We start from the raw sequence: 15,991 nt of genomic DNA on the forward strand, positions 1-15,991 counted from the left end.
AATTAAGCTCATTTACAGTACAGTGTCACCGATTTTCGTCACTTATTTATATGAACATGGCAGACAAAAAACCTAACGGGTCTCTTCCCAGAGGCAAGTCAAGATATTACGGGTAATTCAAATGATAGCGAACAAAATCTTCAACTTTTAAAATGTAGGCTCATCGAGCCAAAAAGTTTCCGAAGCCACACGAACTAGAAAATGTTGCGACTTGCAAAGATCAATCATTTACGGAAGGAAAGGAAGGAAAACCTGGCTTACCTTTGAACGTAGCTTTCCATTATGCTGTGTTCATTGTGTTAAGTCATCTGTACACCAATATCTGCAGCAGAAGAGTATTGTAAATTAACTAAGCAGGTGCTTCCGTTTGGCACAAAATGAACACGACACCAACGGACAAAAGAAATCACAACACAAAGAATAACACTCAAAGAAAGCAACAAAACCAGGCTAACATTTGCAACATATTTACTTTTGCTTAATCCGCATTCTCTGTGACAAGTAGAAGTTCTAACTGGGTAAAAATCCACAATATTTCTTGCTGTTCGATGCTCCCGCTTGTAAAATGTTCAGACATTTTCGAAACTCGTTTGCAGCCGCAAGTTGTCAGCGGCGAGCGCTTGAGCATGCTCCAAGGCAGCGGATTTTCAGCCAATCAGCGGTTTTTCGTCGGGGATTGAAAGTTTCGGTATCGCCCCAGACTCCCGTGTTGCTGTTTACTGCACTGTTGTCAATGGATACTTCAACCTGAAAAAAGAAACGAACTTGTTAGCCTAATTTAGCCTTACGAAAAAACAAGGCCTTATTTGTCTCACTGCACGGAACACAAATTTAAGGAACTCCTGTTATATAGAAACGTTAACGGACTGAAGATGAGGGCAAGAGACGTTTGTTTCAAAGAGGGACGATGATAAACGACATTGACGAAAAGACAGATTTTGATCTTACGACTGAAAGGGTTTAAGAAAATACACTACGTTTCTGCATTTAACAACGGATGGTTTTTGCAACTGGAACCGGAAATTCATCCATGACGTATTCCCCAAACCATGAGAACATCAGTGAGCAATGCTACCAGAGCTAGGAAAAGAAACCGGACCAGCAAAATCAATGTCTGTTTCCGTGAAAGTACTGATGTACCCGGATATATGAATTGAATCACTGTTTATTCCATTTGATATAAAGAAAGACCTTACGCTAAGCTTTGACTGTTCTACAGTTTAATTTCACATCTCTTAGCTCTAATTTAGTATCTTGGCTCTACAAAAAAAACAACTCTACGTTACTATAAAACCCGGTAAAGCTCTTACCCCTGGGGGACTGTGAAAATCTCCGATCGCCATTGGACAAGTTACATATTCCGGGGTGCTAATAGCCATCACGGGCCGTTTTCTTGCCGATTCCTTCACTACTTTACCCAAGAAATCCATTCTGCTGAGAAAGTCTAAACTCAGTGGTCCTGAAAGCTAGAGGAAAGTGACATGTATAAGACAAGATAACTAGAGTAGTTTCATCCGGCACGGGAATAATTGAATCAGTTTCTCAAACTGGCTTTGATGATGTTTAGCTCTGTTTGATGTGATGAAACTCTGAATAAAACATCTCTTTTAAGGAAATCATCTTCATGCGGAAAACGGACAGTTTTTCTGATCTCTGCAATTTAGAAGTCCGTATGTTTTAGAAGATTATTTATCAAGTTATCAACTGAAGATGCCCGTGGATGGACATAAAAGTCAGACGCATGTGAATTTTGCTATATGTGTTATATTCTACCTGTAGGAATGAGATTGGCTGACATTCTATTAGGCAGGATTTTAGCCAAATCGGCTGAAGTATCACGTTAAAATTATAAGTAGTAGAATGTTAGTAGAGAATGAAAAAAGAACAAAACCCAGCAGTCAGGCATCCGGGAGTTTAACAGTACTAAGATTGTTATGTACTTACTCGCGAAGTTGAGTCCGTAATCTCATCTGTTAGTTCCTTTTGAATGTCTTGATGAAGAGCCACGTGAAACAGAAGCCAGGCAATGGCACCACACGTGATATCCACATTAGCCAAGGATGCTTCCTCCAGAGTTTCTTGAAACTAAGACATAAAAAAACCTCCTAAAGTAACTAAAACCTCCAAGCAAGCTGATCTGATGATCAGCTCGGGTGGGGCCAGATTCACAAAGGCCTCATAGCTATGATTAAGGAACAGTACATACGATGCATGTTAACTTAGGCGGGCTTGCAAAGGCAAACCGCAACTTATTCATCTGACCTGGGTGAGATTCAAACCAAAATTAAGAATACAAGTCATTTTAAACTTGGTTAGGTGGAGTCACTCTCAAGCTTAGTTAAACGCACGTGTGGAAACACTAAGGCGCACAAAAACAATGCCTCTAAAATCCAGTTAATGTTGCTTTGAAATCGAGCGTTTCTATTCAATTACACGAGGTTTTATTGATCATAGGCCTGTACGCCTAGTATGCAAGTTTATTCCACACTTGCCGGCCGGGGCTAGGGTCCGGAGTAAACTGATTGGACCAAACATGGATGATGAAAGTAGTTCTAAGCTTACTGAAGTGTGCCACCCTCACTCCAAGTCCCTTCCCTGGATACAATACCCCACTGATATGAAGGTTTAGTGCAATCTGAAATGATTGATAATCAAACGTACATTACCTCTTCTTGTGATAGAGCAACAGGATTTTTAACAAGGGTTTGTTGGATCTTGTAAAAAGCACAGCTTGTGTCTCGCGTCTTTTCCTCTAAAAACCGCTCTTCGAAACTAAGGGTAACAAAATCAGAACCCAAGGTGAATATAAAGCCAGTTACTTTAGTCCCAAATATTTTAATTATAATTTTATGTGATCGATCTTAAACCAAGGAAGAGTAAAGTAGTGGAAGATTAATGGAAATCAACACTTTTTTTATAACCTAAATTGGCTGAGAACACGATGTCAATGCTCTAGCTGTCTAGAACGTGTTGTGAGTGTCAATTCTCTCCAATTATTGGGACATACAGTCGACCATCGTTCAAACCCACGTGAGGTGACGTCTGTTAAAATAATGAACGACAATGAGACGTCAACTCACTGCAAGTTTCTACCCAACCTGTCAACTTTCAAACTGATTATTATCCACCATGTAACTTCTGGCGCAATGAGAGTGAATTAAATTTGCTGAGAAGTGATCAAAAGTTGTCCCCACAGCAACAAACTTCAGAGCAAAAAAATAGGGAAGTTACTCACCACTTGTTGAACTGTAGCCACCGTCTTTCAAACTCCGAAATTCTCTTGATTGTATCGGTCGGTTAGTATTTGTAAAACGGAAATTTAGCGAAAGGGTTTGTGAAGGTGTCTGCGATAAGAGTGCCCACTAATGCTCTTAGCTCAATTAATTCTTATAGCTTCTCTTCAGAAACATTTCTCCCGTACGTGAACTTCATTAGCATTCTAAACGTCAGCAGAATTAGGTCATCCATCGTAAATACACCCTGAAGGAAATATAAAGTATTAAAACAATGACTAAGTAAACAATAACCTTATTATATTGCTAGCTCCGTGAGCGGGCAAGATGAATCAAATCCTGCACTGTCATTGGCTACCCGCCGTGCCCCGCAAGAAAAATTTCCCCGAAAGCCATATGATCCTTTATTGACCAAACTTGTTCGGTCAAGGTGGCTGGATATTGGCCTCGCTCTTTTCTTGCTAGTTTATGGACCTTGACTCCGTCTCGGTCCGTAAACATGCAAAAAGAACTTGGCCAATATATTAATATCCACCCATCTTGATCTCACAATCGGTCAATAAGCCATATATACTGTATCTTATGGGAGCATTATGTACCAGCATCAAGTCAATGGCATCATTGCTGATCAACCAATCGGGCAATCAATCAGTCATTTAGTAGGTCAGTCAGTCATTAATCAGTCAGTCAGGCAGTCATTCAGTCAGTCATTCAGTCAATCGGTCAACCAGTCAGTCAATCAGTCGGTCAGATATTTCAAACGCTGACACCCATTACCCCAGTTTCAGTGATAACGAGAAGACAAAGTATTTACTTAGAGCAGAAAACATAGTTACATCTAAAATTATAGGAAAATATACCCATTCAATGTTTCAAAAAAGGAAAGAGATTCTTGGTTCACAAATGTAATAAACGCTATGAATTTTTCTAATCAATTGTATACGGAAATGGTAAATGTTATTTTGTATTTTTGTTAGTTGATGTTCAAACCTTTTTTTGTATTTAGACCGATACCTCCCTTTGGAGAGTAAGGCGCAATAAAGAATACTATTATAAGTCAGTCAGTCAGTCAGTCAGTCAGTCAGTCAGTCAGTCAACCAGTCAATAAGTCCACCAGTCAGTCAGTCAGTCAGTCAACCAGTCAATAAGTCCACCAGTCAGTCAGTCAGTCAGTCAGTCAATTGGTTAACCAGGCAGTCAATTAATCAGTCTGTCAATCAGTCATTCGGTCAGTCAGTCAGCCAGTTAGTCAGTCAGTCAGTCAGTCAGTCAGTCAACCAGTCAATCGGTCCGCCAGTCAGTCAGTCAGTCAGTCAGTCAGTCAATCAGTCAACCAGTCAATCAGTCAATCAGTCAGTCAGTCAGTCAGTCAGTCAGTCAACCAGTTAGTCAACCAGCATAGAGTAACAAGTCACCAAGCAATGGTCAAAAAGCAAACAGCCACATTCAAGCGACATCATCGTGAGTTATTCCATGATACCTTTCTCTCCTCCACGATCAGTCGTAAATACTGTTTGCATTCCTGTTCCATCATATCCACTGAATGTGAGACGCTCTCTGCACCGTAACACCCGTCAAAAGTACTGCGTATGCGCTTGTGTGCCTCACCGCTGGCCGTACCAACTACGTGACCGAACAGCTGACGAAACACACTGCCGAGACGAAAGTCCTTCAGCCTCTCATACTTGTGTTGTTTGGCCATAAACTTAACCGCGATTTGCGGATCTGAAATTATGCTATCAAAAATAATAATGATGATAATAACAATGACAATGACAACAACAAACACAATGACAACAATAACAATAATAACAATAACAATAATACAACACATAAATACTTTATTTGCCAAAAGAACTATCAACACCGATGTAATCAAGACAGTTATCTCCAACGAAAACAGTTTTAGTCTGTTAAGACGTTTTGCTCGGGCCAGTGTCATTAAACTGCAAAGTATCATAAAATGACTTTTGTGTCACACCCCCTGAATCACCATCAATTGATTGGCGAAATACCTGCTTAGTTGTTCCCAGTTTTCAAACGGTTTCTGTCAGTCTTGGTCAACGTTGATTATCAACCCCGGGTTATCAGCTGACTACAAGGTAAACGCGCATCTGATTTCCTGGCTTTCTAGTTAAAAAATTAGTTGGCGAGGGGCGAACTGATGCGATAGGAACCGAAAAAAAAGCCTTCTGATTGTTTCAGCATAACCCACTGACCGAGCTATTAAAAGACTACAAAAAATATTTTCCCGACAACGGAAAGTTGATGCCATTTTTGATAGTCCGTTTAGGAACCTCGAACTCGCCGTCAGTAGCCAGGATAGTGGATTGTCTACGACAGAGCGAAAGTAAAAAAAAAAATATAGATTACATCTTAACTTTCCATAGATTATGAGAAGTCTTTCCTTTTCTCTCCAACGTTGGTAGAAGGAACGCGGAATGCGCGAGAAAACTCCTCGCGCCCACGCGATTCTCTCGACTCACGACCGCACCGCTCGAGATTTTTTGCGTGTCACGAGAATGCGCGGGTCACGTTCGCGTTGTCACGTTGTGAAGATTATCGCGTTACAATACGTGCACAGTAACAAAAAAAATATGAAATACGACCTTTAAAGTTAATTGCGGGCTCAAGAAGAGCCCGCAACCTATTTTGCACACCATATCTCGATTTTGGAGCAAATTTGTTCTGCCAAAATCGATCGATAAATCCTCGTAAACCAATCAGAATCCATTTCCACTCGAACAAGAATATTTTTAAAGATGGCCGCCGAGTCGGTCAGTGTGCTAGATCATCTTCAAAGCCAAAGTTTTGCATCATTGAAGTGTTAATATACATTTAAAAGATTGAAAATGGAAAGAAACAGTTTCAAAGAATACTCAGTTCTCGCTATGATGTCAAAAGAAGAGCAACAACCGATGAAAACTTGTATAGTTTGGCCCTGACTCGATTTTTGCTTCGTTCGGGTGGAATGCAAAGAACGCGATTTTATCACGCGCATTACGCGTATTTGGACCTTGGATCACGTGGAACTCAAGCATAGCAGCGTCCTATCGGTTACAACTTAGTGTTACTGATCACGAATATATGCAAATTAAAAACCTAATTGCGACATGTATGTATTAAAGAAAGTTTCATGGTTTCGTGGTTTCATAGGTTCAAGGTTTCATAGGTTTCCTGGTTTCATGGTTTCATAGGTGGTTTCATTGATTCATAGGTTTCATAGGTTTCGAGGTTTCAGAGGTTTCGCGGTGTCATAGGTTTCGTGGTTTCATAGGTTTCATGGTTTCATAGGTTTCATGGTTTCATAGGTTTCATGGTTTCATAGGTTTCATGGTTTCATGGGTTTCATGGTTTCATAGGTTTCATAGGTTTCATGGTTTCATAGGTTTCATAGGTTTCATGGTTTCATAGGTTTTCATAGGTTTCATAAGTTTCGTGGTTTCATAGGTTTCGTGGTTTCACAAGTTTCATGGTTTCATAGCGTTCATAGGTTTCATGGTTTCGTGATTTCCCTGGTTTCGTGGTTTCACAGGTTTCGAGGTTTCACAGGGTTCGTAGTTTTCATGGTTTCATAGGTTTCGTGGTTTCGTGGTTTCATAAGTTTCATGGTTTCACTGGTTTCGTGGTTTCACAGGTTTCGAGGTTTCACAGGTTTCATGGTTTCAAAGGTTTCATAGGTTTCGAGGTTTCGTGGTTTCATAAGTTTCATGGTTTCATAAGTTTCGTGGTTTCACAGGTTTCGTGGTTTCATAGGTTTCGTGGTTTCACAGGTTTCGTGGTTTCATAAGTTTCGTGGTTTCATAGGTTTCGTGGTTTCACAGGTTTCGTGGTTTCATAAGTTTCGTGGTTTCATAGGTTTCGTGGTTTCACAGGTTTCGTGGTTTCATAAGTTTCGTGGTTTCATAGGTTTCGTGGTTTCACAGGTTTCGTGGTTTCATAAGTTTCGTGGTTTCATAGGTTTCGTGGTTTCAAAGGTTTCATAGGTTTCGTGGTTTCACAGGTTTCGTGGTTTCATAAGTTTCGTGGTTTCATAAGTTTCGTGGTTTCATAGGTTTCGTGGTTTCACAGGTTTCGTGGTTTCATAGGTTTCGTGGTTTCACAGGTTTCGTGGTTTCATAGGTTTCGTGGTTTCATAGGTTTCGAGGTTTCACAGGTTTCGTGATTTCATAAGTTTCGTGGTTTCATAAGTTTCGTGGTTTCATAGGTTTCGTGGTTTCATAGGTTTCGTGGTTTCACAGGTTTCGTGGTTTCATAAGTTTCGTGGTTTCATAGGTTTCGTGGTTTCACAGGTTTCGTGGTTTCATAGGTTTCGTGGTTTCATAGGATCCCGGAAAACGAGTTTCACATAACTCTGTTGACGTCAAAATATACAAATTTCCCGGATTCGCCGAAATCTTACAGTTTCTTACGTCACAGCAGTTTTCTGAACCTTAACTCGCTTTTATTGCTTTCAGGAAATAAGCTGAAGTTTTTGCTAATAATAGTAAATATATGGTTCAACTTTTGCGAGCTGAAAACAGTTCAGATTCAAAAAGGTTTTATGTTTGTAGTTCTGGGAAAAAAATTAAAAAGTAATAAAAAGCAATTTCTTTTTCTTTTTCGGTCAAATTCAAGCTGCTTGGAATTAGTTTTAAAGAGTTTTTCCAGGAAAGAATAATCCATGTGACCGATTATCACGGTTAATAGATACTAAATGTATCGACACGTGGTTCAGTAAAATAAGTTCCGGGGATTGTAATTTAGCTCGTTCCAGCCGTTGTAGCTGTTGATTGGCCAATTCCTTAAGTGGCGGATGACATAAAAAGAGTCCCTAGTAAAGCATTTGCTAGTAAATCCAGCGAGCTCGTATCTCGTCATAACGCCACCTCGCGGCTTTTTAGGCACAAGTATTTCTCCGAGAACAGAAGCTTTTGCATTGAGTCAAAATGAGCCTCAGTCTTGCTCAAATTGAAGACAGCATCGTTTTCCAAACAGGCCAGGATGCGATGGCCAACAATGGCGTTGTGTTGTTTGGGATGAGTCCTGGAAATCCGTACTTTAAATCCCGTGTCATCGAAGACTATGTAGAATATCTTGGAAAGGAAAAGAGAAGAATCATTGTGGTTGTGCCTCAGCAACCTGCAGAACACAAGTTCAGAGCTCTGGGAAGCAAGGATGCTGTCAAACGAGCTCCGTCCACACGTATCCGGATATTCTTGAATCCGCAACTTTTTCCTTCCGGATTCAAAATATTTCCCGGCCATATGTAGCAAAAATATCGGGATTCGCTGCCGAATTCGCCGGATGCATGAGGACGGAAGCCGTTTCCGGAGAGAAAAAGTTGCGGATTCAAAAATATCCGGATACGTGTGGACGGGGCCTAATTCTGATGACTAATAGATCGTTTTCACTGTCACGAAATAAAAAAATAAATCGAAAACCATTCAGTGGAAAAAGCTATGAAATTATGATGTTATAGAAGATAAATAAATAGGACATTTCTCCAAGTTTTAGACCTGTGCGTTTCCCCAAACTTCAGATATTCGTCGAAATGTTTCGCAGATATTTACAGAGCCCAGTATGAGAACGCCATGTAGGTGTATCTCCGTGGTGCACCAATATGGCGGCCGGAAAATAGTGTAAACATCTGGAACTTAATTTGGCTATCTAGGCGACTGATTCTATTTCGTCATTGGTCTAAGTCACTTGTGAGTCACGTGAGATAGAGCGCGGGAACCTGAGCACTCAGTTCGAGCGTTGACCTTTGTATGGCGGCTCACAGGGACAAAACACTTCCACAAATCACAAAACACTTCCACAAATTACAAAACACTTCCACAAATCACCATACACTTTCACAAATTACAAAACACTTCCACAAATCACAAAACACTTGCTCGGATGGAAAACACTTGCTCGAAAAAAAAAAACAATTGCTGGGATGGAAAACACTTGCACGGGTGACAAAACACTTGCACAGATCGAAAACAATTCTACTAATACAAACACTTTCACAAATCACTATACATTTCCTCAAATACGAAACACCCCCACAAATCACAAAACACTTGCACAACCTGAATAACTTATCGAACAGTTAACACGCGCAGAGTGCCTCTTGGCTTGGCTACTAAGGCTCTAAGGCCGGGATACTAAGGTCAGTTCGCACTTCGCGGGTCGAGCAAACTTCGAACTTCAACTGGAAGGTAAGCACGGGTTCTATCGTATATTTTAATGCTGTTATTGGGTCTGATTTGCTAGTATTGCTTCCTGTCCACCGTTGTGGCCGTTTAAAGCATTTTTGCAAGGATAATGTTGAGTGATGACTTAAACTGAGCTTTGCAACTAAGCGACCACCAACGAAACAGTGCAATGGCTTGCAAGGCATCTTCCTGACGGCCAATAATATATGACCAGTAAACAGGAAGACCACAAATATACTATTCAATTAAATTCTTATATACCTTTCATATCGCTAGCGTTATAAAGGAAAGGAGTATGTGACCACGGCTCTGTCATGTTCATGTTGGTATATAATTAAATGCCAAGATTACAACACCTGAATTATTTTATTGCATTGTGGTGCGCTTGCAGCTACAGAACTGGCCATCTTTCTGTACAGATACGGATACTATACAGATACTGTATGTATGTAGACTTTAGAAAGTTTATACTCAGACTTTTGTCAATGTTATTAATTGAACTTTACTGTATTCTACTTAACAAATAGATTCCATGTTGCCGTGCGTCTGTTCAGTAAGATGACGTCAAAATGTGGTAAGAACAAATAAGTGGCACACGAGGCGATAGCCGAGTGTGTCACTGATGTTCTTACCACATTTTGACGTCCTCTGTGATCTATTACTGAACAGACGGAGTCACTGTTTCGTTGGTGGTCGCTTAGTTGCAAAGCTCAGTTTAAGTCATCACTCAACATTATCCTTGCAAAAATGCTTTAAACGGCCACAACGGTGGACAGGAAGCAATACTAGCAAATCAGACCCAATAACAGCATTAAAATATACGATAGAACACGTACTCACCTTCCAGTTGAAGTTCGAAGTTTGCTCGACCCGCGAAGTGCGAACTGACCTTAGTATCCCGGCCTTAGAGCCTTAGTAGCCAAGCCAAGAGGCACTCTGCACGTATTAACTGTTCGATAAGTTATTCAGGTTGTGCAAGTGTTTTGTGATTTGTGGGGGTGTTTCGTATTTGTGGAAATGCATAGTGATTTGTGAAAGTGTTTGTATTAGTAGAATTGTTTTCGATCTGTGCAAGTGTTTTGTCACCCGTGCAAGTGTTTTCCATCCCAGCAATTGTTTTTTTTTTTCGAGCAAGTGTTTTCCATCCGAGCAAGTGTTTTGTGATTTGTGGAAGTGTTTTGTCCCTATGAGCCACCGCATCTTTGAGCGGTCTGAGAAACTCTTTGAACAGTGTCTGAGAAACTTGCCAAGATCGTAAACTTGAGGTGGCTTACTAAGCTTGACGAGACAAACCTCAAGGAAAAATCGGATAAATACCTTCGACCGATAAACTGTGATCGGCTAATCATTCCAAAGGTAAACCCTGAAATCTGGGGGCGCCTCGATCGGCACACGAGGGGCAAGGACCTGAAGTTGTCAAACTTGCAAACCACACTTACGAAGGTCGGTAATATAACCGCACAAACCACCGATATGTTGTTGAAGGCTCGTGCCGAGAACGGTAAAGTTGATGTTGACAATATGGTCCGAATGAATGCCGATGCACTAGCACTTCTTGGGCATATCAGCTTCGAAATATCCCAAAGGAGGCGTGAAGCCATTCGCCCAACACTGCACAAAGATTATGCCACGTTGTGTGCTTCACACGTGCCTATTACAAATTTTTTGTTTGGCGATGAACTGCAAACGCAACTTAATTACATCCGTGCTTCAAACAAGATCAGTAGCATGGCAAGCCCCTCTAACTCCGCCAATAGGCGATCCTATGGCAAATCGCACACGCCAGGTAATAACCAGCAGTGGAAGCCTTTTTTAGGCAAAACGTCTCCGGGAAACCAGTCGTACAAGAAGTCGACTCCATATCAACACCACTGGAAGAAACAGACCGGCCAAACGGCTAGGAAGTAACCAGTAACATTATTGCGACTCTTAGCACCACCCCGGTAAGCGAATTTAAAGCTATTTTACCATCACTTTTAAAGTATTTTCAGGGGAGAATACAAACGTTCAAAGCAGGCAGTTTAGCCGCTTATTCCCACATATGGCAAGAGCTGACTTCTGATCCTGAAGTTTTAGAGACTGTTACTGGTCAATATATTGAATTTGATTCTCTGCCAATGCAGGTCAAACCCTTTATGCAACCTAAGTTATCAGAAATACAAACAGAATCGGTTGATTTGGAAATAACCCAGCTCGTCAAGAAGGGAGTTATTCAACCTTGCCAACACAAGACAGGGGAATTTATATCACCTATCTTTACCAGACCCGAAAAGGATGGCTCTTTTCGAATGATTTTAAACTTGAAATGTTTTAATGCAAATGTAACTCGCCATCAGGCTAATGAAGTCGAGGTGCTACATGGCATCCATAGACCTGAAAGACACCTATTACTCAGTGTCAATATGTAAGGACCATCAAAAATTTCTTAAGTTTGAACGGAAAGGAGCCTTGTACCAATTTGTGTGTTTTCCAAATGGATTAGCACTTTGCCCTAGGAAGTTCACAAAGCTGCTAAGGCCGGTTTTTTCACTTTTGAGACAACAAGGGCACATTTCAGTTGCATATGTAGACGACTCCTGGCTGACGGCAGATAATTTCCGCCAATGTACCAGAAATGTCATTGATACAACCAGCTTGCTTGACAAAGTAGGGTTTGTAATTCACCCTGAAAAGTCTGTCCTACTTCCGACACAAATTATAACTTTCCTTGGGTTTGTTCTCAACTCTATTTTGATGCAGGTTTCACTGACTCCAGACAGAGCTCTAAAATTAAAAGATGCATGTGAAAATCTGCTCGCTACTGTCTCCTCTTCTATAAAGGATGTGGCGCAAGTACTTGGGCTTATGACCTCTAGTTTTCCGGGGGTGATGTATGGCCCATTACACCATAGGATCCTTGAAATGGACAAAACGCGAGCTCTAAAACTACACAAAGGGAATTTTGATAAGAACATGAACTTATCCCAAGAAGCCATAATTGAACTAAAATGGTGGGCCACTGCACTGCCCACAGCCTATAACCTTATCAACCATGGAGACCCCCAGGCTACTATGACAACAGATGCTTCTCTGATTGGATGGGGGTGCTGTATTGATACAGTCACCTCTGGAAGGAATTGGTCTCCAGAAGAAGCACAGCATGACATTAATTATTTGGAAATGCTTGCTGTTTCCCTTGCCTTGAAATCTTTCTCAAGTGTAGTCCAGGGTAAACATGTGAAACTCCTGGTTAATAACACTACTGCAGTTACTACCATTAACCAAATGAGCACATGCCATTCTCGAGTAAACAATCAACTTTCACACCAAATCTGGTGGTGGTGCATAGACCATAGTGTTTGGCTATCAGTTGCACATATTCCTGGAAAACAAAATACTGAGGCAGATAGGGAATCACGGCTGCCCCGGAAAGAAACAGAATGGGCTTTACAGAAGCCAATTTTTGATGCTGCTACTAAAAAATTAGGCGTGACTCCTAATGTGGATTTGTTTGCCTCTAGATTTAATTTCCAGTTAAAGCCCTATGTTGTATACCAGCCTGACCCAGAGGCCCATGCCATCAATGCCTTTTACATCTCCTGGGAGGGGTATACCTTTTATGCATTCCCCCCATTTAGTGTCATACAACGGGTATTACAAAGGATTTCTGACGAGGAAGCCACAGGCTTACTAGTAGTTCCACACTGGCCAACTCAGACTTGGTGGCCATATTTAATGAATATGCTCATTGATTTTCCTCTCATGCTACCTAGGAAGGAAGACACACTGTACCTACCAGCACATCCCCACCTGCTGCACCCACTACACAAGAAACTTAAACTACTGGTCTGCCACTTGTCAGGGATCACCTTACAAGCAGAGGAATTTCGGCTGGGGTTGCAAACTGGATCATCATGCAATCCTGGCGAACGGGTACACAAAAGCAGTACCAGACTTACCACCAGCGATGGCAAGAGTTCTGTCGTTCAAGGGGTATTAATCCCCTTTCAGCTTCTGTAGAGAATGGTCTGGAATTTCTTTATCAGCAGTATGAAAATGGCCTATCGTATAGTGGTATTAACACGACCAGAAGTGCTTTATCGACAGTTATCTTCCTTCCAGATGGTGGCTCCTTTGGAAATCACCCTTTGGTTTCCCGGTTCCTTAAAGGTGTCTTTGAGTCAAGGCCTTCCCTTCCACGTTACAAGGACATATGGGATGTTTCTGTTGTTTTAGACTATTTAAAGACACTGCCTCCACTTGAAGAATTAAGCCTTAAATACATCACACATAAAACTGCTGTGTTAGTTGCATTGTTATCTGGCCAGCGATGCTAAACTGTTCATGCACTTACAGTTAGTGGCATGAGGATTACAAATGATACTGTTCACTTTGAGATTGCTAAACGTTTGAAGACATCCAAACCTGGCAAGCATCAAGGACACTTGGAGTTTAAATCGTACCCAGTAGACGAACGTCTATGTGTTGCGACTTGCCTTAGGCAATATGTAGAACTTACAGAACCAATCAGAACTGGTCATGACCCTCTGTGGTTAAGTTATAGTAAACCCTTTAAACCAGTAAGTCGTGACACACGCTGGATTAAGAATGTTTTAGAAAAGGCTGGAGTAAACACAAAGGTTTTTTCTGCTCATAGTACCCGGGCTGCTGCCACTTCAGCTGCATGCTCAAATAATGTTTCTATTAATACTATCATGGATGCAGCTGGATGGTCCAGAGAAAGCACTTTTAGAAAGTTCTACGACAAGCCAGTTCAAGCAGTTGTCAATTTTGGGGACGAACTTGTCTCCACGCATGACTGCTCCAGTAAGCAATAAAATGGTCTTCTGTTTGCCTGTTCATGTCCACATTGCTTTAAAGTCCCACGTGACTCACTGGTGACTTAGACCAATGACGAAATAGAATTTTGAAATTAAATGAGACTTACCTGTAAGGTGAAGTTTGATTGGAATTCTATGAGTCATTGGTCAGGAGCTAGGGAGTCACGTGCCCACCCTATTCTTGCACAATATTGGGCATATGTTTTTCAGCCCACCCTAAACTAGTGAGAAATTATGTGTCCACTCACAGGATTTAAAGACTGAATGCTCAGGTTCCCGCGCTCTATCTCACGTGACTCCCTAGCTCCTGACCAATGACTCATAGAATTCCAATCAAACTTCACCTTACAGGTAAGTCTCGGTTAATTTTAAAATTATCAGTACTGATCAAATAAGCATTTACATAAGCACTTTTCGTAATGCCCTAACTTCTAAAAAGGCTTAAAATCACGAGATAAGAATATTTATTTATTTTTCGACAAACTCGATCGCAGCCTGTGTCACGCACCTCCATAACCCTGAAATTCAAAATGCTCTGGATTCCAAACGAAGCACGCCATTGAGCTGTAAAATTGTAAACAGACATAAATATACCGCCTCTTATGCCTAATGAGGATAAAAACTTTGGTGGCTCTTTAGTTTTGGATTTTAGAAAGTGATGACGTCACGTGAAACGATCTATAAGTTCTCAGTGAGGGATTGCAAAACTCCTGGCTCATATTTCTTCTGAGGACCTGGACGGAAAATAAAAAAAAATTTAAAACGTCAGTTTTACTTTGAAATTAATATTTAATCTGAATTCACCTTCCAACATAGCGTGAGCAAGTGTTCAATAAAAACTTTATTCAATTGCGAGAAGTACCGCCGATCGTCTCGAGTTCACATAACTGTTTGACGTCACCTGAGTTCACAACCACTTTCACCTTTCGGCGGACTTGTTAATTGCTGTTATCTGACGAATTTCTTTTTATTAAGTTTTGTCTTAATGCCGAACTTCTTTGTCGACAACATGCATTTACGTCATTTCAGAAGTACGGCCGAATAGCCTTCTAACTTCCATGTCAAGGGGGAAGCGTGGCCAAGTAGTTAGGGCGCCGGAATTAAGATCTGGAGGTCGCGGGTTCAAGTCCCTTTCTGACACTTAGCTGGAGTTGTTTTCTCGATAGACCCTAGTTCGACCCCTGGGTCATGCTTGTAAATAGCTAACTGATCAGCTGGGATTTTTAAGCCTATGATGTTTAGTTGATATATTGGTTTCCCTTAAGTGACATGGCTGTAACTAGCTAGGTGTAGCTAAGCGCATTGACCACTATCAGACATGACAAACAACAAACATCAACAACAACAACAACATAGTCCAGGAGAGCTGATGTACATTCGTTCTTACCTTGTAAGGAAATGGCCGGGGAATTTTACTTGTTGGACTGGACGCTAGAGGTGGATACACACGAAGCTTAAGTAGAAGCTTTGGAGTTCGTCATCAAGTTTTATAAAAACAATTCCGACTTCCGCCTAGACGTAGCAAAATCTACTGCCAAGGTCTTGGGCAAAGATGTCACATCTTCCGATGAGAGTGAATCAGGTAAAATAAAGACATTCAAACTGTTTTCTGTGAAATGAAACGATTGCCTTCTAGCTTACAAAGCTTTAGTGCAGCTGCGTCAGCGAGCAAGTGAAACACCTACTGCTGCAGTTGATTATTAACTTGAACTTGATCTTAAAGGCCCTCAGTCACGGTATTTTCAGTTATTAT

The 15,991-nt window shown here is 41.1% G+C and overlaps 1 protein-coding gene across 1 annotated transcript; it reads right to left on the minus strand.

Moving 5' to 3' along the window:
* Window positions 1-258: 258 nt before the first annotated feature.
* On the minus strand, window positions 259-4,935 carry LOC110051189 (uncharacterized). The gene is made up of 7 exons (XM_089285696.1): window positions 4,714-4,935; window positions 3,422-3,480; window positions 2,667-2,772; window positions 1,945-2,085; window positions 1,311-1,466; window positions 473-747; window positions 259-322 (listed from the first exon to the last, which is right to left on the minus strand). The coding sequence occupies exons 1-6, from the start codon at window positions 4,933-4,935 to the stop codon at window positions 607-609; spliced, it is 825 nt and encodes a 274-aa protein (XP_089141822.1). The 3' UTR covers window positions 259-322; window positions 473-606.
* Window positions 4,936-15,991: the final 11,056 nt, after the last annotated feature.

The sequence above is a fragment of the Orbicella faveolata genome, unplaced genomic scaffold, assembly GCF_042242905.1.
Source record: "Orbicella faveolata isolate gen_17 unplaced genomic scaffold, um_ofav_v1 contig_13, whole genome shotgun sequence".
Classification (NCBI taxonomy): domain Eukaryota; kingdom Metazoa; phylum Cnidaria; class Anthozoa; order Scleractinia; family Merulinidae; genus Orbicella; species Orbicella faveolata.